This window comes from Salmo salar, chromosome 20 (assembly GCF_965601325.2).
Source record: "Salmo salar chromosome 20, fSalSal1, whole genome shotgun sequence".
Taxonomy (NCBI): domain Eukaryota; kingdom Metazoa; phylum Chordata; class Actinopteri; order Salmoniformes; family Salmonidae; genus Salmo; species Salmo salar.
The window spans coordinates 25116515-25143567 of record NC_138310.1 but is presented as its reverse complement, the minus strand read 5'-3'; the positions used below and the strand labels follow the sequence as shown (position 1 = coordinate 25143567).

The following is a 27053-nucleotide window of genomic DNA, read 5'->3' as shown; positions in this document are numbered from 1 at the left end:
GTCAATTCAAATCTTTATTATTCACTTATCATAAGCATTGACTAAAGAACATAATGTTTGAACATTTTCAAATAGTAATTCAATTGACAGTGTGTTTTAAGGTACAAGAAATATTGGAATCATCTAAGACCAACAGGTACTCTATGGAGAAGATGGAAATGTATATCATACGAAATGTTATTTGACAAATACTGTGTTACACAATTTGCACATCACAGCTTCCTCTAGCAATGGAGGAGCAATGGAGGAGCTCAAACATATGGTCCTCTGTATCAAACTGTAATCCCATAATCTATAGTGCCTTTCTTTTGGTCCACATGATGATTGATGATTTTGGAGATTTGTAATACTAGTAGCGATGGAGAGGGATGGGGCAGCCAGCATGCACATACCCTAAGAGATGGGCTGTCCCAGTTGTGTTACTTTACCTTACACTACGAGATAGATGAAATCACTCTGCCCATTTCTCTACATCTGCAGCTATGCCGACACACATCCTCACTGTTCTCTAAAGCCTATCAGTCCAGCCCATTCTCTCAGCGGCCCACACTGATGTTGCACACCTTGCAGCTGGGGTCCTTCTTGGCATTGGCCGTGGTCTGGCTCATCTGGTGGTGGCCACTGATCTTCACCACACTGCCCTGCTCCAGATGTATTGGCTCTGTGTACAGCACCTCCAGGATGACGTCACTGGCGTGGCAGAACAAGGACTCTTCCCCTTGCTTCTGGGAGGGGATGTATGTCAGGAAGGGGTTGGCAGTCAGGTCCAGCAGGGGGAGACTGCTATGGCAGAAGTTATCCCCCTCTGAGCCAGCAGGGGCCAGTACCAACACCACATAGTGATAGGCTGTGTACATACAGTAGAAGTCAGCAAAGTAAAGATTAGTGTTGTGATTCAGCAGGTTCCCGGCCGGGATCTGGAAACGCAGGGGGCCATAGGGGGAGTCGTTTGGAGGAAGACCTGTGTCAAACTCAGTGTTGCAGCTGAGGAAGACTCCCTGCAGTTTGCTGTTGATTGGAGAGCCATGGCTTCCACTATTGTCTTTCATGGCTGGGCGCATCAGCCCCCCACACTCAGTTCTAACAGCGGAGGAGAAACATTTGTTAGTTTTGTTATTGAACTTCACAGCACATCCATATATACCTGTGTGTATTTACAGAGAATCGTGTGGCACTGACCTGACATATTGAAAATAATCAGGGTGCTGGTTGCGATAGAATACAGAGAACTTTAGCAATCTTCCAGCAGAACCCTTCGCTTTGCCAAGGAGCTGTTTGAGGTGGTCCATGGCATAATCTGTGTCATACAACAACTGTCAGTTATGAAGTTCCTGGTTCAAATCCTTTTTTTGGGCATATTCAATTGAATCTATACTCTAGAGCGGGTTATACTGTGTGTGTGTAAATACTGTATATACAGGTGAAGTCGGAAGTTTACATACACCTTAGCCAAATACATTTCAACTCAGTTTTTCACAATTCCTGACATTTAATCCTAGTAAAAAATCCCTGTTTTAGGTCAGTTTGGATCACCACTTCATTTTAAGAATGTGAAATGTCAGAATAATAGTAGAGAGAATGATTTATTTCTGATTTTGTTTCTTTCATCACATTCCCAGTGGGTCAGAAGTTTACATACACTCAATTAGTATTTGGTAGCATTGCTTTTAAATTGTTTAACTTGGGTCAAACGTTTCAGGTAGCCTTCCACAAGCCTCCCACAATAAGTTTGGGTGAAATTTGGCACATTCCTCATGACAGAGCTGGTGTAACTGAGTCAGGTTTGTAGGCCTCCTTGCTCTCACACGCTTTTTCAGTTCTGCCAACAAATTTTCTATAGGTATGAGGTCAGGGCTTTGTGATGGCTGCTCCAATACCTTGACATTGTTGTCCTTAAGCCATTTTGCCACAACTTTGGAAGTATGCTTGGGGTCATTGTCCATTTGGAAGACCCATTTGCGACCAAGCTTTAACTTCCTGACTGATGTCTTGTGATGTTGCTTCAATATATCCACATCATTTTCCACCCTCATGATGCCATCTATTTGTGAAGTGCACCAGTCCCTCCTGCAGCAAAGCACCCCCACAACATGATGCTGCCACCCCGTGCTTCACGGTTGGGATGGTGTTCTTCGGCTTGCAAGTCTGCCCCTTTTTCCTCCAAACATAGCGATGGTCATTATGGCCAAACAGTTCCATATTTGTTTCATCAGACCAGAGAACATTTCTCCAAAAAGTACGATCTTTGTCCCCATGTGCATTTGCAAAATGTAGTCTGGCTTTTTTATGGCGGTTTTGGAGCAGTGGATTCTTCCTTGCTGAGCGGCCTTTCAGGTTTTGTTGATATAGGACTCGTTTTACTGGGGATATAGATACTTTTGTACCTGTTTTGTCCTTTGTTGTTGTTCTGGGATTGATTTGCACTTTTCGCACCAAAGTACGTTAATCTCCAGGAGACAGAACACGTCTCCTTCCTGAGCGGTATGACGGCTGCGTGGTCCCATGGTGTTTATACTTGCATACCATTGTTTGTACAGATGAATGTGGTACCTTTAGGCATTGTTACAGTGAATAAATCATTCACTCTACTATTATTCTGACATTTCACATTCTTAAAATAAAGTGATGATCCTAACTGACCTAAAACAGGGAATTTTTACTGGGATTAAATGTCAGGAATTGTGAAAAACTGAGTTTAAATATATTTGGATAAGGTGTATGTAAACTTCCAACTTCAATTGTATATATACAGTACCCGTCAAAAGTTTGGACACACCTACTCATTCAAGGGTTTTTCTACATTGTAGAATAATAGTGAAGACATCAAAACTATGAAATAACACATATGAAATCATATAGTAACCAAAAAAGTGTTAAACAAATCAAAATATATTTTATATTTGAGATTCTTCAAAGTAGCCACCCTTAGCCTTGATGATAGCTTTGCACCTTCTTGGCATTCTCTCAACCAGCTTCACCTGGTATATATATATATATATATATATATATATATATATATATATATATACACAGACGCCTCACAAGTCCTCAACTGGGAGCTTCATTAAATAGTACCTTCAAAACACCAGTCTCAACGTCAACAGTGAAGTGTCGACTCCAGGATGCTGGACTTCTAGGTAAAGCCATATCTCAGACTGGCCAATAAAAATAAAATATTAAGATGGGCAAAAGAACACAGACACTGGACAGAGGAACTCTGCCTAGAAGGCCAGCATCCTGGAGTCACCTCTTCACTGTTGACGTTGAGACTGGTGTTTTGCGGGTACTATTTAATGAAGCTGCCAGTTGAGGACTTGTGAGGTGTCTGTTTCTCAAACTAGACACTATAATATACTTGTCCTCTTGCTCAGTTGTGCACCAGGGCCTTCCACTCCTCTTTCCATTCTGGTTAGGGCCAGTGTGTGCTGTTCTGTGAAGGGAGTAGTACACAGCGTTGTACCAGATCTTCAGTTTCTTGGCAATTTCTCACATGGAATAGCCTTCATTTCTCAGAATAAGAATAGACTAACGAGTTTCAGAAGAAAGTTCTTTGTTTCTAGCCATTTTGAGCCTGTAATCGAACCCACAAATGCTGATGCTCCAAATACTCAACTAGTCTAAAGAAGGCCAGTTTAATTGCTTCTTTAATTAGAACAACAGTTTTCAGCTGTGCTAACATAATTGCAAAAGGGTTTTCTAATGACCAATTAGCTTTTTAAAATGCTAAACTTGGATTAGCTGTCACGACTTCCACCGAAGTCGTTTCCTCTCCTTGTTCAGGCGGTGTTCGGCGTCACCGGTCTTCTAGCCATCGTCGATCCACTTTTCATTTTCCATTTGTTTTGTCTTGTTTTTTTACACACCTGGTTTCCATTTCCCTCATTAATTGTTGTGTATTTAACCCTCTGCTCCCCCATGTCCTTGTGTGGAATTGTTTGTTTGTAAGAGCTTGTACTCTATGTTACTGGTGCGCGTCGGGTTTTGTACCCATGTAGGTTCTTTTTGTATTGCCGTGGGTTTTGTATTAAACTGCTCCGGCTATTACCTATTTCTGCTCTCCTGCGTCTGACTTCACTGCCACCAGTTCCGCAACCCTTACAGAATTCCACACCTCCATATGGAGTCAGCAGGAGCAGGTGCCCCTGGTATAGGGGTCGAGGAGCGCGTTCTGGAGCAAGAGGCGATGATCCACCATCTCGGCGCCGCCATGGACCGCGTTGTCCAAATCATGGACCGCTGGGAGAGACAGGGAGTTCCACTTACGGCAGGGGACGAGGAGCGCACAGGAGTTCGCTTTGAACTTTCGGACCCTAGCCTCCAGAATGGGATGGAACGACAGGGCCCTGATCAACCACTATCGCTGCAGTTTGCGCGAGGACGTCCGTCGAGAGTTGGCCTGCAGGGACACCACCCTTACTTTCGACCAGCTGGTGGACCTGTCCATTTGGCTGGATAACCTGCTGGCTACCCACGGACGTCCAGCTCGAGGTCTGTTGGTTCCTTCCCCCAGCACTACCGCACCGATGCCCATGGAGTTGGGAGCTGCTGCGCTCAGGGAGACCGGAGGAGGTACCGTCTCGTGCCATATCTGTGGCCGCAGAGGTCACAGAGGTCACAACCCTCCTCTGGGGGTTGAGGCAGCAGGCAGGGCACTCTGGCGTCACCCCAGGTGAGAAAGCCCCATTCTCACCCAGAGCCCTCTGTTGCACACATGTTTTTGTTCGTCACTTTTCCTGATTTTTCCCCGCATTCCCAGCATAAGGCGCTCGTTAATTCAGGCGCGGCTGGGAATTTTATTGACAGCTCATTTGCCCATAGTTTAAGGATCCCCATCGTTCCTGTGGATACACCCTTCCCAGTTCCATTAGGGTCAGAGTTGATTACGGAAGCCACCGCTCCTCTGGGCATGGTGACGCAGGAGGGTCACACAGAGAGAATCAGTCTCTTTCTCATTGACTCTCCTGTGTTTCCCGTGGTGCTAGGCCTACCCTGATTAGCTTGTCATGACCCCACTGTTTCATGGCTACGGAGGGCTCTCACAGGGTGGTCGCAAGAGTGTTCGGGGAGGTGTTTAGGGGTTTCCGTAGGTGCTACTACGGTGGAAATTCCAGACCAGGTCTCCACCGTGCGCATTCCCCCCGAATATGCCGATTTGGCTCTCGCCTTCTCCAAAAAGAAGGCGACTCAATTACCACCCCATCGACGGGGGGATTGTGCGATACATTTCCTGGTAGATGCTGCACTTCCCAGGAGTCACGTGTATCCTCTGTCACAGGCGGAGACGGTGGCTATGGAAACATATGTCTCCGAATCCCTGCGTCAGGGGTACATTCGGTCCTCCACTTCCCCTGCCTCCTCAAGTTTATTTTTTGTGAAGAAGGAGGGAGGTCTGCACCCGTGTATTGATTATCGAGGTCTTAATCAGATAACTGTGAGGTACAGTTACCCGCTACCTCTTATCGCCACGGCGATTGAGTCAATGCACGGAGCGCGCTTCTTCACCAAACAAGATCTCAGGAGTGCTTACAACCTGGTGCGTATCCGGGAGGGAGAAGAGTGGAAGACGGCGTTCAGTACGACCTCAGGGCCGTATGAGTACCTCGTCATGCCGTATGGGTGGATGAATGCTCCATTAGTCTTCCAAGCCTTTGTAGATGAGATTTTCAGGGACCTGCACAGGCAGGGTGTAGTGGTGTATATTGATGACATTCTGATGTACTCCGCTACACGCGCCGAGCATGTGTCGCTAGTGCGCAAGGTGCTTGGTCGACTGTTGGAGCATGACCTGTACGCCAAGGCTGAGAAATGTCTGTTCTTCCAACAGTCCGTCTCCTTCCTAGGGTACTGCATTTCCACATCAGGGGTGGAGATGGAGAGTGACCGCATCTCAGCCGTGCATAATTGGCCGACTCCCACCACGGTAAAGGAGGTGCAGCGGTTTCTAGGGTTTGCCAATTACTACCAGAGGTTTATCCAGGATTTTGGTCAGGTAGCGGCTCCCATTACCTCACTGCTGAAGGAGGGACCGGTACGTTTGCAGTGGTCGGCTGAGGCGGACAGGGCCCTTGGTCACCTGAGGGCTCTGTTTTCCTCGGCTCCTGTGCTGGTCCATCCGGATCCCTCTTTGGCATTCATAGTGGAGGTGGACGCGTCCGAGGCTGGGATAGGAGCCGTGCTCTCTCAGCGCTCGGGTACGCCACCGAAGCTATGACGTGGGGGACCGGGAGCTGTTGGCTGTCGTCAAGGCTCTGAAGACGTGGAGACATTGGCTTGAGGGGGCTAAACACCCTTTTCTCATCTGGACTGACCACCGCAATCTCGAGTACATCCGGGCAGCGAGGAGACTAAACCCTCGCCAGGCAAGGTGGGCCATGTTTTTCACCCGTTTTGTTTTTACCCTTTCTTACAGACCAGGTTCCCAGAACTGTAAGGCAGACACACTGTCCCGGCTGTATGACACAGAGGAGCGGCCCATGGATCCCACCCCCATACTCCCGGCCTCCTGCCTGGTGGCGCCGGTAGTCTGGGAGCTGGACGTGGACATTGAGCAGGCGTTGCGTGCAGAGCCCGCTCTCCTCCAGTGTCCCGCTGGGTCTCTGTACGTTCCGTCTGCTGTCGGGCCCACACGTCACCCTCCTCTGGTCATCCATGCATCGGTCGGATGGTGCGCTGTCTGAGTGGGAAGTACTGGTGGCCCACTTTGGCTAAGTGAGGGTGTATGTTTCCTCCTGCTCCATGTGCGCCCAGTGTAAGGCTCCTATGCACCTGCCCAGAGGGAAGCTACACCCCTTACCCGTTCCACAGCGGCCATAGTCACACCTGTCGATCGATTTCCTGACCGATCTTCCCCCATCACAGGGAAACACCACGATCCTGGTTGTTGTGGATCGTTTCTGTAAGTCCTGCTATCTCCTCCCGCTGCCCGGTCTCCCTACGGCCCTACAGACTGCGGAGGCCTTGTTTACACACATCTTCCGGCACTACAGCGTGCCTGAGGACATAGTGTCTGATCGGGGTCCCCAGTTCACTTTGAGGGTCTGGAGGGTGTTCATGGAACGTCTGGGGACTCGGTCAGCCTCACCTCAGGTTTTCACCCCGAGAGTAACGGGCAGGTGGAGAGAGTAAACCAGGATGTGGGTAGGTTTCTGCGGTCATATTGCCAGGACCGGCTGGGGGAGTGGGCGGCGTTCATCCCCTGGGCAGAGATGGCCCAAAACTCACCCCGCCACTCTTCCACTAACCTCTCCCCCTTCCAGTGCGTACTGGGGTATCAGCCAGTTCTGGCACCTTGGCATCAGAGCCAGATTGAGGCTCCTGCGGTGGACGAATGGTTTAAGCACTCGGAGGAGACCTGGGACGCCGCTTATGTGTACCTGCAATGGGCCGTGAGGCGGTAGAAGGTGAGCACCGACCGCCACAGCAGTGAGGCCCCGGTGTTCGCACCAGGGGACAGGGTCTGGCTCTCGACCCGAAACCTGCCCCTCCGCCTGCCCTGCCGGAAGCTGGGCCCGCAGTTTGTGGGGCCATTCAAAGTCCTGAGGAGACTGAATGAGGTATGGTACAGGTTACAGCTTCCCCCAGATTACCGTATTAATCCCTCGTTCCATGTGTCTCTCCTCAGGCCGGTGGTGGCTGGTCCACTCCAGGAGTCTGAGGTGCGGGAGGTTCCTCCGCCCCCTCTGGACATTGAGGGGGCCCCAGCGTATACTGTTCGAGCCATCCTGAACTTGAGGCGTTGGGCGAGGGGCCTTCAGTACCTCGTGGAGTGGGAGAGGTACGGTCTGGAGGAGAGATGCTGGGTGCCGGTGGAGGACATCTTGGACCCTTCATTGCTGCGGGAGTTCCACCGTCTCCATCCGGATCGCCCTGCGCCTCACCCTCCAGGTCGTCCCCAAGGTCGGTGTCGGCGCACTGCTGAAGTCACATGTCAAGGGGGGGGGGTACTGTCACGGCAGTCGATGTCACCGGCGTTCTAGCCATCACCGATCCACTTTTCATTTGTTTTGTCCTTGTCTTACACACCTGGTTTCAATCCCCCAATTACTTGTTCATTATTTAACCCTCTGTTCCCCCATGTTTGTTTGTAAGTGATTGTTTGTTTGTTTGTATGTAATACAGTCTGTTATTGTGGGTGTCACGTCCTGGCCAGTATAAGGGTTAATTGGTATTGTAGTTTGGTCAGGACGTGGCAGAGGGTATTCGTTTTATGTGGTTTGGGGTGGTGTGTTTGTTGAAGGGGCATTTGATTTAAGTATTCCGGGGTTTTTGGGTACTGTTTGATTTTCATGTATTCTATGTTTAGTCTAGTGTGTCTGTTTCTATGTTTGGTTAATTGGGGTTGGGACTCTCCCATATATTAGGGTGTGTTTGTGTTTGTCATTCGTGGGAGATTGTTCTGTGTTAGCCTTGTGCCTTGCCAGACTGTCAGTGGATCGTTCGTTCTCTTGTTTGTTGTTTTGTGTTCGTTTGGATTTAAATAAATGTTCAAAATGAACAAACACAGTCCTGCTGCATTTTGGTCCTCCTTCACCGACGATACCCGTGACAGAATCTCCCACCAACTAAGGACCGAGCAGCAGAAGAAAAGGGACTTCGAGTTGGACTGGCGGGAGAGATGGACCTGGGAGGAAGTTCTGGACGGGGCGGGACCTTGGCACCAGGCTGGGGATTATCGCCGCCCGCAGTGGGAAATTGAGGCAGCCAAGGCAGAGAGGCGGAGGTACGAGGCCTTGGACGCGCTGAGGGAGAAGCAGGAGAGGCACCCCCAAGACATTTTTTGTGGGGGGCACACGGGTAGTTTGGCTAGGCCTAGGAAGAGCCGGAAGCCAGCTACCCGTGGTTATATGGAGGAGCGTATGAGGTGGAGTGCGCCATGTTTCGCTGAGGAGCGCACTATCTCACCCATACGCACACACAGTCCGGTGCGCGTTATTCCAGCCCCTCGCAGGTGCCGTGCTAGAGCGGGCATCCAGCCTGGTAGGAGGATGCCTGCGCAGCGCATCTGGTCGCCGGTACACCTCCGAGGACCACGCTACCCAACTCCCGCTCTACGCACGGCTACCATCAGGCCCCTGCACAGCCCAGTCTGCCCTGTACGAGCACCCCGCTCGTACAGGGCTACTAGTTCCATCCAGCCAAGACGGGTTGTGCAGGAGGTAAGATCAAGACCGACTGTGCGCCTCCATAGCCCTGGGTTTCCAGCTCCTGTCTCTCGTGCGGACCCGGAAGTGCGTCAACCCAGTCCGACTCGTCCTGTTCCCGCTCCCCGCACTAGCCTGGAGGTGCGTGTTCACAATCTGGTACGCCCAGTACCAGCACCACGCACCAGGCTTCAAGTGCGTAAACCCAGCCTCGCCAGTCAACAGTCACCAGAGCTGCCCGCCAGTCAACAGTCACCAGAGCTGCCCGCCAGTCAACAGTCACCAGAGCTGCCCGCCAGTCAACAGTCGTCAGAGCTGCCCGCCAGTCAACAGTCGTCAGAGCTGCCCGCCAGTCAACAGTCGTCAGAGCTGCCCGCCAGTCAACAGTCGTCAGAGCTGCCCGCCAGTCAACAGTCGTCAGAGCTGCCCGCCAGTCAACAGTCGCCAGAGTGGCCAGACTGCCCTGAACTGCCGGAGTGGCCAGACTGCCCTGAACTGCCGGAGTGGCCAGACTGCCCTGAACTGCCGGAGTGGCCAGACTGCCCTGAACTGCCGGAGTGGCCAGACTGCCCTGAACTGCCGGAGTGGCCAGACTGCCCTGAACTGCCGGAGTGGCCCGACCGGCCTGAACTGCCGGAGTGGCCCGACCGGCCTGAACTGCCGGAGTGGCCCGACCGGCCTGAACTGCCGGAGTGGCCCGACCGGCCTGAACTGCCGGAGTGGCCCGACTGCCCTGAACTGCCGGAGTGGCCCGACCGCCCTGAACTGCCGGAGTGGCCCGACCGCCCTGAACTGCCGGAGTGGCCCGACCGCCCTGAACTGCCGGAGTGGCCCGACCGCCCTGAACTGCCGGAGTGGCCCGACCGCCCTGAACTGCCGGAGTGGCCCGACCGCCCTGGGCTGCCGGACTGCCCAGACCGCCCCGAGCTGCCAGACTGCCCAGACTGCCCCGAGCTGCCAGACTGCCCAGACTGTCCCGAGCTGCCAGACTGCCCAGACTGTCCCGAGCTGCCAGACTGCCCAGACTGTCCCGAGCTGCCAGACTGTCCCGAGCTGCCAGACTGCCCAGACTGTCCCGAGCTGCCAGACTGCCCCGAGCTGCCAGACTGCCCAGACTGCCCCGAGCTGCCAGACTGCCCAGACTGCCCCGAGCTGCCAGACTGCCCAGACTGTCCCGAGCTGCCAGACTGCCCAGACTGTCCCGAGCTGCCAGACTGCCCAGACTGTCCCGAGCTGCCAGACTGCCCAGACTGTCCCGAGCTGCCAGACTGCCCAGACTGTCCCGAGCTGCCAGACTGTCCCGAGCTGCCAGACTGCCCAGACTGTCCCGAGCTGCCAGACTGTCCCGAGCTGCCAGACTGCCCAGTCTGTCCCGAGCGGCCAGACCGCCCCGAGCTGCCAGACTGCCCCGACAGCCTGGAACGGCCAGAGCCGGAGCCACCTCCAGTGATAGGTGGGTTGGGGAGGGGGGGTGTAGCACAGTGCCGTCGTTGACGGCAGCCACCCTCCCTTCCCTCCCTTTAGTAGGGGGGAATTTTTATTTTGGTGTTTGGGGTTATTTTTGTTAAGGTGCTTCCGGGGTTAGCACCTTTAAGGGGGGGGGTACTGTCACGTCCTGGCCAGTATAAGGGTTAATTGGTATTGTAGTTTGGTCAGGACGTGGCAGAGGGTATTCGTTTTATGTGGTTCGGGGTGGTGTGTTTGTTGAAGGGGCATTTGATTTAAGTATTCCGGGGTTTTTGGGTACTGTTTGATTTTCATGTATTCTATGTTTAGTCTAGTGTGTCTGTTTCTATGTTTGGTTAATTGGGGTTGGGACTCTCAGTTGAAGGCAGGTGTTGTCTATTTGCCTTTGATTGAGAGTCCCATATATTAGGGTGTGTTTGTGTTTGTCATTCGTGGGAGATTGTTCTGTGTTAGCCTTGTGCCTTGCCAGACTGTCAGTGGATCGTTCGTTCTCTTGTTTGTTGTTTTGTGTTCGTTTGGATTTAAATAAATGTTAAAAATGAACAAACACAGTCCTGCTGCATTTTGGTCCTCCTTCACCGACGATACCCGTGACAGTGGGCTAGATTATTGCGTTGTATTATTGATTCTTTGAGTAAATTACATTTATTACTCATATCTGCTGTCCTGCATCTGACTCCTCTAAACCAGCTACACCCAGGCATATTACAGACATGGGATCTTTAGTGACCACAGAGAGTCAGGACACCCGTTTAATGTCTTATTGAAAAGACGGCACCCTACAGAGGGCAATGTCCCCAATCATTGCCCTGGGGCATTGAGATAGAGTGCCTCCTACTGGCCCTCGAACATCAATTCCAGCAGTATCTGGTCTCCCATCCAGGACCAACCCTGCTTAGCTTGAGAAGCAATCCAGCAGTGGTATGTAGGGTGGTGTGCTGCTGTATGAACATGGCAAAAGTCATCACTTTAAAATAGCAAAAGTTCTCTCTCCGTCCCATGGCAAAATGTGTGGAATTGCAGAAAACTTTCTGTAAATCTGCAACATTTTCTCTACGCCCCATGGCAAAATGTGTAGAATTGCAGGAAAAGTACTTTTAAAACGGAGTTTTTTCTCTTCACCGTCAAGAGGGGGGCCACTAAAATGTTTTGCCACGAGGTGGGGTGCCCCCCAACTAAATCTTGCTTAAAGGCTAGAGCCGGCCCTTTGTACTTCTATAAGAATAATAATAGATGTTTTTTATATAGTGCTTTTCATACCAAGTACAATCTCAAAGCCACTTTAAAAACAGAAAAACGTAACTTAAAGAAATGTAGGGATCTGGCAGACATACCCCCTGTGCAGAACTCGACCACCCTGCTCCATTCAGACACCAGGTACTCTCCATCTGCCTGTCTTACTGCAGTCTGCACAGCAACACAGTACTCTGTCCGTGGGCTCAGGAACCAATGGCCTCTCACTGCCATGGGTAAGGGCACCGCCTTGGCCACCAGTTTGGTGGGTACATCCTGATGGGTGAAACAAGGATACATGTTAATTCAAGTGACTCATTAGTTGAATTACTAGAGTACAGCAATTCATTGTTAAAAAGGCAATTTTCGGTAGTTTCTAAATGCATATTATGTAATCATACTTGTGAATTTGACATTTTTGCCACATATTGTGGTACAAACTGGTCTAGCTGAGCTGCTGTATATCTAACCAAATTAGTGGCTTTGTTTTGGCCAGGGGCTCTAAGACGCAACAAGCTCAGAACTAATTGCAACAAGCTCAGAGGGGCCACATATCCATGGCAACCACCCTGGTGCAAGTTTGTTTGCGTCACTTTGATTCCTGAGTGATAGAAACACGCTTCCTATTAAGTACTCGGCACAGCTCTGGACAACAGAAGTCAGGAGCTTTTGTAAAGGCTGAGGGGAGAATAAGACAAAAGTATATTCAGCACAGAACAATTCCAGGACACCAACTGATCAGAAATGAAGAAAAATGAATACCTTGCATTGCTGACTCAAATGTGTGAAATATGGAAAGGACTTATGAGATAGAAATTACCAAAGTAGGTAATCAAGTATCTAACGTGTGGATAGAGTAGGTGTAGAGGTAAATAAAGCTCAGAAGCACCCATTAGGGATGACTGAGCATGACATATTTTATTTCAATCATTCAAATTCTCCCTCTATCACAAGATAAGAGATTACCTCAAATATTAGCCCTAGGTCCTTCCAACAGTAAGGCAATTGAATCTGCTGCAATGCATAATTTCTGTCTGTTAGGAAGGATCCATTGTAAATAACGGTCACTTCATTTTCTGTTTCAATCATTCTTGTATTTTATATAATGATTGCAATTAGCTAAGCCCATATATTTTTTACCCCCAACATGATGTTGAGAAAATAAAATGAAGAAATTATGGGTAGTGTAGAGTAGTTCAGTTCAGCGATTGGTCTGGAATAAAATCACAGTTCATAGCGAAGAGAACAGAGCTGCAGTTTTTAGGCTTTGTCAGTTTTTAGCCATTGAAGTGGAAAGAAATGTGACAATGAGCTGCTTGCCCGAAGCTCTTTTGCAGCACACAATTCTCATTCTCGTGTAATGGAAGTTACTGAAACAGCACAACCACTGATCTCTGGGTTGTAACTGCTGCAGTACAGTGCCAGACTTTTTGTCACATCTGTCGGAAGGAGCGGACCAAAACGCAGCGTGTTGAGTGCTCGTCTTCTTTTATTTAGATAAGGTGAACACTTAAACAAAGTATAACACAACGACATACGACAGTTGCGCAAGGTACTACGACTATACGAAAAACAACCACCCACAAACCCAAAGGAAAAAAGGGCTGCCTAAGTATGGCTTCCAATCAGAGACAACGAAAGACACCTGCCTCTGATTGGAAACCATACTCGACCACACATAGAAAACGAACATAGAAAATGAAAACTAGAACAAATCCCCTCTAAATAAACCAACCCCAAAACACACAAAACAACAACCCCCTGCCACGCCCTGACCATACTACAATGACAAATGACCCCTTTACTGGTCAGGACGTGACACTTTTATGTGCTAAACTACACAGTATCTATAAGAACTATAGCTCTGCATAGACACTGTCTCATGCAAGGCCATCTCGGGTTATATCAAAACATATCACATCCCATGTTGTAGTGAAATGTCTTTTATTGGAGAACAGGATGGAATGACGTAAAAAACATGGCTCTAGACAGTGGGAGTCAGAGTCATGATGGTAATGGTCATTGAGTTAAGGGGGAAGGATGGGGGAGCCTGGGGAGGTTTTATGAGGGAGAAAAGCAGTGACAGTCTGTCAGACAGACCCTGTGCTTGAAGCGGTTGGGATCCCCGCCCTCCTTGCGGCTGAGGTCGATGAAGAAGTGTGTGGCCTTGGCAGTATCCTCAGGGGTCATGTCCCAGCCAATGCGGAAGGAGTCGCAGGTCACCTCACAGATCTGGATATTATGGGGGGTGGAAAGGGCTGTCTCCATGGTTGTTAGCTGCTGAACAAGAAGAAAAAGGAGATCAGATGGGATCAGATTGTAACATTGTAATAAAGACTTATAGGTACAGGACTGAGAACATTTTATAGAATAAAAAAACCTCCAGTGAAATAGCTACGTTGCAATATTTTCCCATGTCCAATCTCAATTCCTACATTTCAAGCTATTTTTGATCATTCTAAATCCATTGTGACTTTTAGTACTAATCAATGAAACATGATTGGATGTATCGACTGTTAGATTAGTTTCACTTTCTCAACTTCCTCATCATGCATAGAGGGCTGGGACAAATACTGTGCTAAAACACCAAGATGGGAAAAGATTAGACAACAATGACACTGCCAGCTACGGAACATGCCTCAGACCAAATTCAATTAACCTTTAGTCAGGGGACCTGTCTGTGGCCACATCTCCTCTCCTCTGTCTTATTTGCTGCCCTTCTCTCTCTCTCCTCCCACCCTCCCTCTTTCGCCGTCCAATGGCTTTTCCTTCATCGCAACATACAACCCTATATTACGCCCACAGCCAATTGACTGGTCTCTGCAGGTTCTCCTTATTTCATAATCCACCTACAACAGTCGCCTGGCAACCAGGCAGCATTGGCCACCATGTTCAAACCTCTAGCTTTACATTACCTCATTTAACTCATCTGCAAATCTAAGGAAAGGGTCCTACAGTCAGAGCTTAAAGGTTCAATGCTTAAAGGTCCAATATAAAATTATTTCTGGGTAACAATTAAGTACCCTCCTGTGATTGTTTTCAATCAAAATGGTAAAAAAAAAAAAAACATCTTAGTAAAGAGCAATTTCTCAAGAAGCAAGAATTTTGCAAGGACTGTCTGGGTGTGGTCTGGGGAGGGGAAAACTGAAAACTAGCTGTTATTGGCAGAGAGGTTTGAAACTCTCTTTCTTATTGATCTATTAACTAATTTACCTCCTGGTGATGTCACCAGGCAGCCCAAAACTCCATCCCACCAAAACAGGCTGACATTTCAGGTGGTCTTTTCAAACAGCTTGTAGTGGTCTGGGTGTAGTTGGTGCAGAGGAGTCAGGCGCAGAACAGCAGAGATGAGTAACACAAGTAACTTTACTCAATTATTCCAATAACATGTCGTAATACCGAGCCCACAATAACGGACCGAACATACATAAAACAATCACGCACAAAAACCATGGGGAAAACAGAGGGTTAAATAATGAACATGTAATTGGGGAATTGAAACCAGGTGTGTAAAACAAAGACAAAACAAGTGGAAAATGAAAAGTGGATCGGCGATGGCTAGAAGGCTGGTGACGTCGACCGCCGAACGCCGCCCGAACAAGGAGAGGGACCGACTTCGGCGGAAGTTGTGACACAGCTCTTACACTAATAGGACATTATCATAATTTTCACAATTTCACAATATTATTCCAACCTCATAGTGTGGAAATATATACTGTGCATTCGGAAAGTATTCAGACCCCTTGACTTTTCCACATTTTGTTAGGTTACAGCCTTATTCTCAAATGGATCAAATAGATTTTTCCTCTAATCAATCTTCACACAATACCCCATAATGACAAAGCAAAAACAGATACTTTTATTTAATTTTTTTGCTAATTTATTCAAAATAAAAACCGGAAATATCACATTTACATAAGTATACAGACCCTTTACTCAATATTTTGTTGAAGCACCTTTGGCAGCAATTATAGCCTCGAGTGTTCTTGGGTATGACGCTACAAGCTTGACACCTGTATTTAGGGAGTTTCTCCCATTCTTCTCTACAGATCCTTTCGAGCTCTGTCAGGTTGGATGGGAGCATTGCTGCACAGCTATTTTCAGGTCTTTCCAGAGATGTTTGATCAGGTTCAAGTCCGGGCTCTGGCTGGGCCACTGAAGGACATTCAGTGACTTGACCCGAAGCCACTCCTGCATTAACTTGGCTGTGTGCTTAGGGTTGTCCTGTTGTCCTGTTGGAAGGAGAACCTTCGCCCCAGTCTGAGGTCCTGAGCGCTCTGGAGCAGATTTTCATCAAGGATCTCTCTGTACTTTGCTCCACTTATCTTTCCCTCGATCTTGACTAGTCTCCCAGTCCCTGCCGCTGAAAAACATCCCTACAGCATGATGCCGCCACCACCATGCTCCAGCGTAGGGATGGTGCCAGGTTTCCTCCTGATGTGACGGTTGGCATTTAGGCCAAAGAGTTCCATCTTGGTTTCATCAGACCAGAGAATCTTGTTTATCATGGTCTGAGAGTTCTTTATGTGCCTTTTGTCAATCTCCAAGCGGGCTGGCATGTGCCTTTTACTGAGGAGTGGCTTCCGTCTGGCCACTCTACTATAAAGGCCTGATTGGTGGAGTGCTGCAGAGATGGCTGTCCTTCTGGAAGGGTCTCCCATCTCCACAGAATAACTCTAGAGCTCTGTCAGAGTGACCATTGGGTTCTTGTTCTCCTCCCTGACCAAGGCCCTTCCCAACCGATTGCTCAGTTTGGCCAGGTGGCCAGCTCTGGGGAAGAGTCTTGGTGTTCCAAACTTCTTCCATTTAAGAATGATGGATGCCACTGTATTCTTGGGGACCTTCAGTGCTGCAGAAATGTGTTGTTACCCTTCCTCCCATCTCTGCCCCGACACAATCCTCTCTCGGAGCTCTACGGACAATTTCTTAGACCTCATGGCTTTGTTTTTGCTCGGACATGCCCTGTCAACTGTGGGACCTTATATAGACAGGTGTGTGCCTTTCCAAATCATGTCCAATCAATTGAATTTACCACAGGTGGGCTCCAAGTTGTAGAAACATCTGAAGGATGATCAATGGAAACAGGATGCACCTGAGCTTAATTTTGAGTCTTATACCAAAGGCTCTGAATACTTACGTAAATAAGGTATTTTTGTTATTTATTTTCATAAATTTGCAAACATTTCTATAACCCTGTTTTCGCTTTGTGATTATGGGGTATTGTGTGTAGGTTCATGATGACATTTTTTTATTTCATCCATTTTAGAATAAGGCTATAATGTAACAAAATGTGGAAAAAGGCAAGGGGTGTGAATACTTTCCGAATGCACTGCATAAAACAAGAAAATCACATTTTTGACTGCACTGGGCCTTTAACAGAACTTCTGAGTAAAACTGAATCAAACTTTTCTTACGTTGGATGTCATCTCTGATTGAATGTATTTCCTATGGTGCTCAGAGCACTATGAAAGCTGAGCAAGCAGAATGAGTGCAACTCAGGGGATATGGCATCTGATGTGTTGGCAGAAATAGAAAAACCGTGAATTGACAGGATAAGGTTATCTATGGTCTTATTTATTTTCCCATAACAGCCAGGGGATTCAGGCTGGTGAACATAGCCTTGAAGACTGGAGTGTGTGTAATCTGTGGGTTAGCCTATTGTTTTTGATTAGCTGTCACATTCCCTCTCCTGAATTGATGATGCCATTGATGTGCCTTCCAGGGTAAAAACAATTATCTCCCTCTCCGGTCCTGGCTGCTGTGAGTATGAAAGACAGGCAGGGAAGGCGTCAACTTGTGTACTCCACTCTACTGGCTTCTTTTCAGTTGCATGTTTTCACCCTCAGTAATTCCTGAGGAATTATCATTATATAATTATATAAATGTTAATGTCTCCTCACCAGGATCCTTGACCTGGGGAAAGGTTACTGGGTTTCATGTATGTTCCCGAGTTGTCTTTGAACTAGCCTTTGATGTAATTAAGTTTTATGCAGACCTAGCATTTGGATTAAATATTAATCATCGAAATGAGAAGTTGTTCGGCTCATCTTTATATCCATGCCTTACACTTAGAATATAATGTATCTTTTTTGTATCTCTGTCAACCTTCTTTACCTTCCATGTCCTATCTCATAATGCCAATAGCTTGGTACAACACGACATATGGCCCATTTCCCTGATTATAAGAACAGACACACATAACATGTGCTGTAACAGTAAGATGCTCAGCAGTATGCGGCTAGCAATAAACAGTAGTAGTACAGACAGCATCTCTGTTATATTGTGTGCTATTTGTTTATTAGTGAGAGTGGATGTTATAGTGAGTGGATAGTGGAGAGACTGCGTGTGTGGTTTACAGTATGTGAGGTTCACTGTGTCACACATGGGTGTACATACTGCCTGGTCCTGTAGTGCATCTGCTTACCTAGGGCTGTGGCGGTCATTAAATATTGTCAGCCGGTAATTGTCATGCAAAAGACTACTGTTAACATAAACACCTATAGCGTCTCCAGGCCTCCACACATACAAGCCTCTGTCGTGAGCCTTTGGAACATCTACATTTGAAAATAGTCTAATAAATCAACTGAATATACACCATCACAATAAATCTATTTCAGAAGAACAGAATATGAGTTGGACTACTGAATGTTATTCTGCCTTGCCATAGGTCGTAGGCTTGTTCATTTAGCATACAATATATCATTATAAGTCCTGTACCATTATTATACTGTATATTATATGATTTTATAGTAAGAAGAATATAGTTGAACTTAGCTGAATAAAATAGAAAGGATATTTTTCCCATTCAGGAGCGAGTGCTCATATGAAGCCACTAAGATGCGAATAAACCTGATCATTTGAAACAGGACCTATAAACTAGATTTAGAGTTATTTGGTAACTTTAGTTGTGAATGATACAAACCATAGAACGCTTTAGAAATCAAAAAATAAATGGCCTGCGTGACTAGGCTATTGATGATTTGAGAAAGTCGCAAAAAAAGCTTGTCCTCTGTTCCTTGCCTCAGGGTGCACATGCTATTCTCTGATCAAGTGATGATATTTTCACTCATCAGATTATGGTCAATTTAATCTTGTCTTTACTAATACAGTACAAGTCAAAAGTTTGGACACACAGACTCATTCAAGGGTTTTTCTTTATTTTTAAAATGTTCTACATTGTCGAATAATATTGAAGACATCAAAACTATGAAATAACACATATGGAAACATGTAGTAACCAAAAAAGTGCATTTTATATTTCAGATTCTTCAAAGTAGCCACCTTTTGCCTTGATGACAGCTTTGCACACTCTTGGCATTCTCTCAACCAGCTTCAACTGGAATGCTTTTCCAACAGTCTTGAAGGAGTTCTCACACATGCTGAGCACGTGCTGGCTGCTTTTCCTTCACTCTGCGGTCCAACTCATCCCAAACCATTTCAATTGGGTTGAGGTCGGGTGATTGTGGAGGCCAGGTCATCTGATGCAGCACTCCATCACTCTTCTTCTAGGTCAAATTGCCCTTACACAGACTGGAGGTGTGTTGGGCCATTGTCCTGTTGAAAAACAAATGATAGTCCCACTAAGCACAAATCAGAAGGGATGGCGTATCACTGCAGAATGCTGTGGTAGACATGCTGGTTAAGTGTGCCTTGAATTCTAAATAAATCACTGACAGTGTCACCAGCAAAGCACTCCCACACCATCACACCTCATCCTCCATGCTTCACAGTGGGAACCACACATGCGGAGATCATCCGTTCACCTACTCTGCGTCTCAAAAAGACACTGCGGTTAGACCCAAAAATCTCAAATTTGGACTCATCAGAACAAAGGACAGATCTCCACCAGTCTAATGTCCATTGCTCGTGTTTCTTGGCCCAAGCAAATCTCTTCTTATTATTTGTTTTCTTTAGTAGTGGTTTCTTTGCAGCAATTCGACCATGAAGGCCTGATTCACGCAGTCTCCTATGAACAGTTGATGTTGAGATGTGTCTGTTACTTGAACTCTGTGAAGAATTTATTTGAGCTGCAATCTGAGGTGCAGTTAACTCTAATGAACTAATCCTCTGCAGCAGAGGTAACTCTGGGTCTTCCTTTCTTGTGGCGGTCCTCATGAGAGCCAGTTTCATCATAGCGCATGATGGTTTTTGCGACTGCACTTGAAGAAACTTTCAAAATTCGTACAATTTTCCGTATTGACTGAACGTCATGTCTTAAAGTAATGATGAACTGTCCTTTCTCTTTGCTTATTTGAGCTGTTCTTGCCATAATATGAACTTGGTCTTCTACCAAATAAGGCTATCTTCTGTATACCACCTCTACCTTGTCACAACAAAACTGATTGGCTCAAATGCATTAAGAAGGAAAGGAATTCCACAAATTAACTTTTAACAAGGCACACCTCTTAATTGAAATGCATTCCAGGTGACTACCTCATGAAGCTGGTTGAGAGAATGCCAAAAGTGTGCAAAGCTGTCATCAAGGCAAAGGGTGGCTACTTTGAAGAATCTCAAATATAAAATACATTTCGATTTGTTTAACACTTTTTTGGTTACTACATGATTCCATATGTGTTATTTCATCGTTTTGATGTCTTCCCTATTATTCTACATTGTAGAAAATAGTAAAAATTAAGAAAATCCCTGGAATGAGTAGGTGTGTCCAAACTTTTGACTGGTACTGTTTGTAAAATTTGTTTAGATTCAGAATGGCCCATTATGAAATGGGCAGGAACAAGGGCAAGAGAAAAAAATACATATCATCCTTATGCACTCGATTAGCGAATAGAGGCCACTTTCCCACCGGTTAATTTCACTCATGTCAGGTAAGCTACTCCAGTTATTTTGTTGCGTGACAGGTGATATTTCTCCTAAACTCTGTATGCCATGGACTCTCCAACCCTGTTCCTGCAGATACCCAGTGCTTAATTTGGGAAACCAAGTGAAATCTCTCCGGGAACATCAATAGTAACATGTTTTCACGACAAAACATATTTTATTAAACTGTTGACAGCCCCTCACACTGCGTGCTGGAAAAAGGAATGAAGGAGCAAGGAGGAGATGGAAACGCACAGTGGTGAGATATTCTGTAGCTAAAGGTAATGTGTCAGCCTAGTATAAAAAATGCCTTGTTACTATGCCCTATTATTCAAAATCAAATACCAATGCACTATAACTGTAGGGTCTCTCTTTATTTGTTTAATTTAGGCTAGACCAATTATGTACCAAAGATATCTTAATCAGTATATTTTTGTATTTTTTTCTGTTTGTTTTGGGGCTCTATTTACATAGAGTTGAAGTCGGAAGTTTACATACACCTTAGCCAAATACATTTAAACTCAGTTCTTCACAATTCCTGACATTTAATCCTAGTAAAAATTCCCTGCCTTAGGTCAGTTAGGATCACCACTTCATTTTAAGAATGTTAAATGTCAGAATAATAGTAGAGAGAATGATTTATTTCAGATTTTTATTTCTTTCATCACATTCCCAGTGGGTCAGAAGTTTACATACACTCAATTAGTATTTGGTAGCATTGCCTTTAAATTGTTTAACTTGGGTCAAACGTTTCGGGTAGCCTTCCACAAGCTTCCCACAATAAGTTAGGTGAATTTTGGTCCATTCCTCCTGACAGAGCTGGTGTAACTGAGTCAGGTTTGTAGGCCTTCTTGCTCGCACACATTTTTTCAGTTCTGCCCACAAATGTTCTAAAGAATTGAGGTCAGGGCTTGTGATGGCCAGTCCAATACCTTGACTTTGTTGTCCTTAAGCCATTTTGCCACAACTTTGGAAGTACACTTGGGGTCATTGTCCATTTGGAAGACTCATTTGCGACCAAGCTTTAACTTCCTGACTGATGTATTGAGATGTTGCCTCAATATATCCACATAATTTTCATTCCTCATGATGCCATCTATTTTGTGAAGTGCACCAGTCCCTCCTGCAGCAAAGCACCCCCACAACATGATGCTGCCACCCCCGTGCTTCACGGTTGGGATGGTGTTCTACAGCTTGCAAGCTTGCCCCTTTTCTCTCCAAACATAACAATGGTCATTATGGCCAAACAGTTCTATTTTTGTTTCATCAGACCAGAGGACATTTCTCTAAAACGTACGATCTTTGTACCATGTGCAATTGCAAACCATAGCCCGGCTTTTTTATGGCGGTTTTGGAGCAGTGGCTTCTTCCTTGCTGAGCGGCCTTTCAGGTTATTTTGATATAGGACTCGTTTTACTGTGGATATAGATAGTTTTGTACCTGTTTCCTCCAGCATCTTCATAAGGTCCTTTGCTGTTGTTCTAGGATTGATTTGCACTTTTCGCACCAAAGTATGTTCATCTCTAGGAGACACACCGCGTCTCCTTCCTGAGCGGTATGACGGCTGTGTGGTCCCATGGTGTTTATACTTGCGTACTATTGTTTGTACAGATGAACGTGGTACCTTCAGGCGTTTGGAAATTGCTCCCAAGGATGAACCAGACTTGTGGAGGTCTACAATTGTTTTTCTGAGGTCTTGAATGATTTCGTTTCACTTTCCTATGATGTCAAGCAAAGAGTCACTGAGTTTGAAGATAGGCCTTGAAATATATCCACATGTACACCTCCAATTGACTCAAATTATGTCACGCCCTGACCATAGAGATCCCTTTTATTCTCTATTTGGTTAGGTCAGGGTGTGACTAGGGTGGGAAATCTATGTTTTATTTTTCTTTGTTGGCCGGGTATGGTTCTCAATCAGAGGCAGCTGTCTATCGTTGTCTCTGGTTGGGGATCATACTTAGGCAGCCTTTTTCCACCTTTAGTTTGTGGGATCTTGTTTTTGGTACTGTGCTGTATGCCCTACTGAACGTTAAGTTTTCGTTTTGTATTTATTTTTGTTTTTGTTTCGGTGTTCATCTAATAAAGAAAGATGTACGCTTACCACGCTGCACCTTGGTCTAATTCTTCCCTCAACGAACGTAACAAATTACGTCAATTAGCCTATCAGAAGCGTCTAAAGCCATGACATAATTTTCTAAGCTGTTTAAAGGCACAGTTCACTTAGTGTATGCAAACTTCTGACCCACTGGAATTGATACAGTGAATTATAAGTGAAATAATCTGTTCGTAAACAACTGTTGGAAAAATTACTTGTGTCATGCGCTGAGTAGACTATAGTTTGTTAGCAAGAAATTTGTGGAGTGGTTGAAAAACGAGTTTTAATGACTTCAACCTAAGTGCATGTAAACTTCCGACTTCAACTGTTTGGCCTACGCATTTGCATAAGCTCTAATATGCATATGGTTGTTTTTAATTACTCATCACGTTAGAAAGCACTGTCCATTTAGTTGTGTTAGGCTTTGAAACAACATCCACAAGTTCTGTTTTCCACTCAGTTTCAACCTGTTTTAAAATTGATCAATCACACTGAGGTATGTTTTAAAAGCACCTACTATTTTGATGATAAGTGTTTGATGTGATTTTAGATTGTATTTGCATTGATGTCAGAGTGGTTAGAGGGACAATAGAGCCCTGAGTACCAGACCATAAGCGGCCTGACTATCATTAGTGAGTTGGGTACTACTTACACATGTCCAGAGTGAATAAGAGATTACCATGACTCAATGGTCACATAGAATACTATGACTCATGACTGCTGGTGTGGCGGTAATATGGTCACCGCAACAGCCCTATGTGTACCAGAGGGAGCTGGTGGGAGGAGTATAAGAGGACGGACTCATTGTTATGGCTGGAATGGAATAAATAGAACTGAGTCAAATGTGACTTCCATATGTTTGATGTATTTGATACCATTCCTTTTATTACATTCCCGTATTTACAATGTGCCTGTCCTCCTATAGCTCCTCCCACCAGCCACCCTCTACTATGCACTGTATGTGGCCTGAAGAGCCGTTGTGTTCTGGTCCACCTCATGATGGCGGCAGCTCATTAAAGCCACAGAGCTGTGAAATGTGTGAGCTAGCTTGTTCACACCAGGGATGAGGGAGCTGGCTGTGGCACCACACACATTCCCTCCCTGAGTCTCCTGTGTTACCCAGCTGCTGCCTGCCTGTCTGCGCCTCTCCCTCTCTTCACACACACAGAATTTAGGGCAAGAGGAGATTCTCATAGAGAAAACCATCAAAGCCTCCTAATTTCCAGTTGTGCTTGCTCCACTTTCTGACAGAATATGTCTGAACATAGTTCAAACGCAAGTCCCCCACATCATTTAAATTGTCCTCCCTAAGCTCTTAATTATATATCAGTATGCTAAATAGAGAGAGATTTCATTCCACTGTCTTTTCCCTATCTAATTGCCCATAATCAGCTAATTAGATCTGCAAGAAAACAAACTATTGAGCTACATAGATCAATTGCACTCTGGGGTAAAGCAATTGAATATAAATATTCTTATTCTTGCCTCTGATCTTTGATAGTAACACATTTTACAGTTTGACTCATATATTTGTTTGTTATGTGATGTGTTCACAGTGGGAACTGTGAAGGGCATATTACTCATTCTTATTCTCCAGTGATCTAGAACCCTGATACATACATTATCACTGTGCTGTGACAGTGTGGTGATGAATGCTGCTGCATACACCAAAAATGAATAGTGTACACACAGTAAGCAGCTCCATGCCTCAAAGGCTGCATTTATACAGGCAGCCCAATTCTGATATTTCTTTCACTAATTGGTCTTTTGACCAATCAGACCAGCTCTGAAAAAGATCTGATGTGAAAAGATCTGACGTGATTGGTGAAAAGATCAGTTAGTAGAAAGAATATCAGAATTGGTCTGCCTGTGTAAACACAGCCTTTGACATTTTTCTACTAGAGTAGTGGGTATCAGGTGCATATAAGATACAAGTCATGGGATGTGTCCTATAAGGTGGAGGGTCATACATATGTGACAGTCAGTTGACTGAGTTTGAGGAAATTAAGCTACAGAGAGGCAAGTTTAGTGTGCCTTCTGCTCCAGATCAGGTCATGGTAAAGGGACTGTGTGATCTCAAATTAATTGTATCCTCTGTCTACACCATATGGTGTACTCTACACTGAATCACTGTGTGGTAATCACTGTGTGGTAATCACTGTGTGGTAATCATTATGTGGTAATCACTGTGTGGTAATCATTATGTGGTAATCACTGTGTGGTAAACACTGTGTGGTAATCATTGTGTGGTAATTACTGTGTGGTAATCATTGTGTGATAATTACTGTGTGGTAATCATTGTGTGATAATTGTGGTAATCATTATGCTATCAACAAAAAGGATCCTATTTGCGCAGTGGTTCTTGTAATCTGTCAAAGCTTGTTTGTGATTGTGACTGTGTAATACATATTTCAGCCAGGTTATTAATGACTGTCAGTCATAGACAGATCTCTACTCATGGGCTGATGATAATCACACCTGCATTGGGGCAAATTCTAAATGCCTGTACCACAGCTGAGACTCAAAACAGTTTATTACAAGATCATTGGTGTGACATAATGCACTAACCGCAAAAACACTGACTGCCTGATAGCCTAATATAAGCATTATTTCTACCTCAATAATAAGAAATGTAAACAGGCATTCTAACACTAAGCACACTCACATTATCAGTGGATCAATGTATCTACAGTACATAGTGTCAAACAGTAAATGGAGAATGCCCTGGTAATAAGCATGGAAAAAAGAGCATGCAATTTCCAGCATATAAATTAACAAACTGTAATCCTGTTTACTGTGGCTCTACAGTAGGTGTTGTTTACCTTCTGAACACTTGATGCATTAAGAGACTGACTTGAAGAGAATTCAGATGGAAATATAGCCTTACCTCCGTGCGGTAGGTGAGTGTCTATGCAAAAAAATGCAATAGGTCCTTAACCTGAAAAGATGACTGCAGAAATCTATTCTATTTTACCCCTTTATTTTCTTCTGCAGTCGTTGATAGATTCCCCCGGAAAACCGACTAGGAAGTCAAATGAACACTCCTTTTCTCTTACTCTCTCACTTGATCTTCCTCTACTCTCCCTCTCTCCTTCTCTCGCTCCCTCCCTCTCTCTCCTCCTCTAGCTGGGTTCTGATAAGGATATTTACTGGAGTGCTGTACAGCTGCATCGCCTAATGCGAAACAACTGCTGATGCTGAGAACACAAACAAGAGATTTGCAACTGAGGTGCATGAGCAATTGGGGTAACCATTCACCGACATCAGCACCAACTTGCTGACAAATGGCAACGCAGTTACACATCACTGACGAGCATGCCTCTAATGGGACAGGGACAGCAGCTTTACGTAGCTGACAGTAGCTGACAGAGAAATCATCCTACATCCGACTACACAGACTCATACTGTATAACAGATGATGCCAGGAGGGGATGGAGGGGGTGCTGAGGATGCATGTAGTCCAGTGCTTAAGCTCATAGAGTTACACCATATGGGCATCCTCCACAGTATCTCCACCCTTGGTAATCCATGGGACAAGAAGAGACTGGTACTGGATGCCTGCAAAGAAAAAGATTATTGAAGATAGAGTTGTGCTTGCATATTCTAAAAATTGTTTGTTGGTCCTGCTGTAAGTGGAAAGAGCAACCTAATTCTTTGAAGAAATAAAATGAAAAGGCTGATATTGCCACAGGCCAATATTATGTGGCCGTTTGAGGCTGAAATAACACATATGATCATTGAATCATAAAGACAATGTAGGACAAAAGAGAATCTGGAAAAAGATGTGTAGACAGCCTTAGGTGAGGTAATTAAGTGCATATTGGACATTCATAAAAGCTGTTCATTCTCTCTAGGGCATTGGTGACTAAATACTCTGTTTGCTGGAGCATTGTCTTTATTTAAAGATACACTCTCTGTGATTTCCCAGGACTGGACTGTGTGAGTTATCACCCAGCACCCAGGCTCTTTTATTGGGCTTGCCAGCCACAGCTTACTGATTCCATCAAAATGCAATCATTCATCATTAGACATTCCAGCCATGCAAGGGCAAGATGGAGGTGGCTGGAGCAGGAGGGGGGAGCAGGGTCGCAACACAAATTATGCCGCATTTACATGCTAGTCGGAACTAGGAAACTCTGACATTTCAACTTGCTAACTGCTTGAACATAACACAGCACGTATACTACAACCAGTTAGCAAGTCGGAGTTTCCTAGTTTCCACTAGGACATGGACACAACATTAAGGCGTTTGAACGCTTCCCAGCTGAAACTGTTCGTAAGAGTTTGTGCATATATTA

The 27053-nt window shown here is 45.7% G+C and overlaps 1 protein-coding gene across 2 annotated transcripts; it reads right to left on the bottom strand.

Moving 5' to 3' along the window:
* LOC106579834 (phytanoyl-CoA hydroxylase-interacting protein) lies at positions 1-25916 on the bottom strand. Of its 2 annotated transcripts, none has more exons than XM_014160090.3 (5): positions 25643-25916; positions 13941-14117; positions 11942-12116; positions 1180-1297; positions 1-1080 (listed from the first exon to the last, which is right to left on the bottom strand). In XM_014160090.3, the coding sequence occupies exons 2-5, from the start codon at positions 14106-14108 to the stop codon at positions 537-539; spliced, it is 1005 nt and encodes a 334-aa protein (XP_014015565.1). In that variant the 5' UTR covers positions 14109-14117; positions 25643-25916; the 3' UTR covers positions 1-536. The 2 variants fall into 2 exon arrangements, with proteins under 2 accessions (XP_014015565.1, XP_014015564.1); XM_014160089.3 differs by having other exon boundaries at positions 13941-14120; positions 25643-25827.
* Positions 25917-27053: the final 1137 nt, after the last annotated feature.

Excerpts from the sequence above, each read along its gene's own strand:
- LOC106579834 (XM_014160090.3), bottom strand. The coding sequence starts at position 14,108 with ATGGAGACAGCCCTTTCCACCCCCCATAATATCCAGATCTGTGAGGTG. Across the intron at positions 12,117-13,940 it reads CCAACCGCTTCAAGCACAGG|GATGTACCCACCAAACTGGT; the intron begins GTCTGTCTGACA and ends TTCACCCATCAG. Across the intron at positions 1,081-1,179 it reads GATTATTTTCAATATGTCAG|AACTGAGTGTGGGGGGCTGA; the intron begins GTCAGTGCCACA and ends CTCCGCTGTTAG.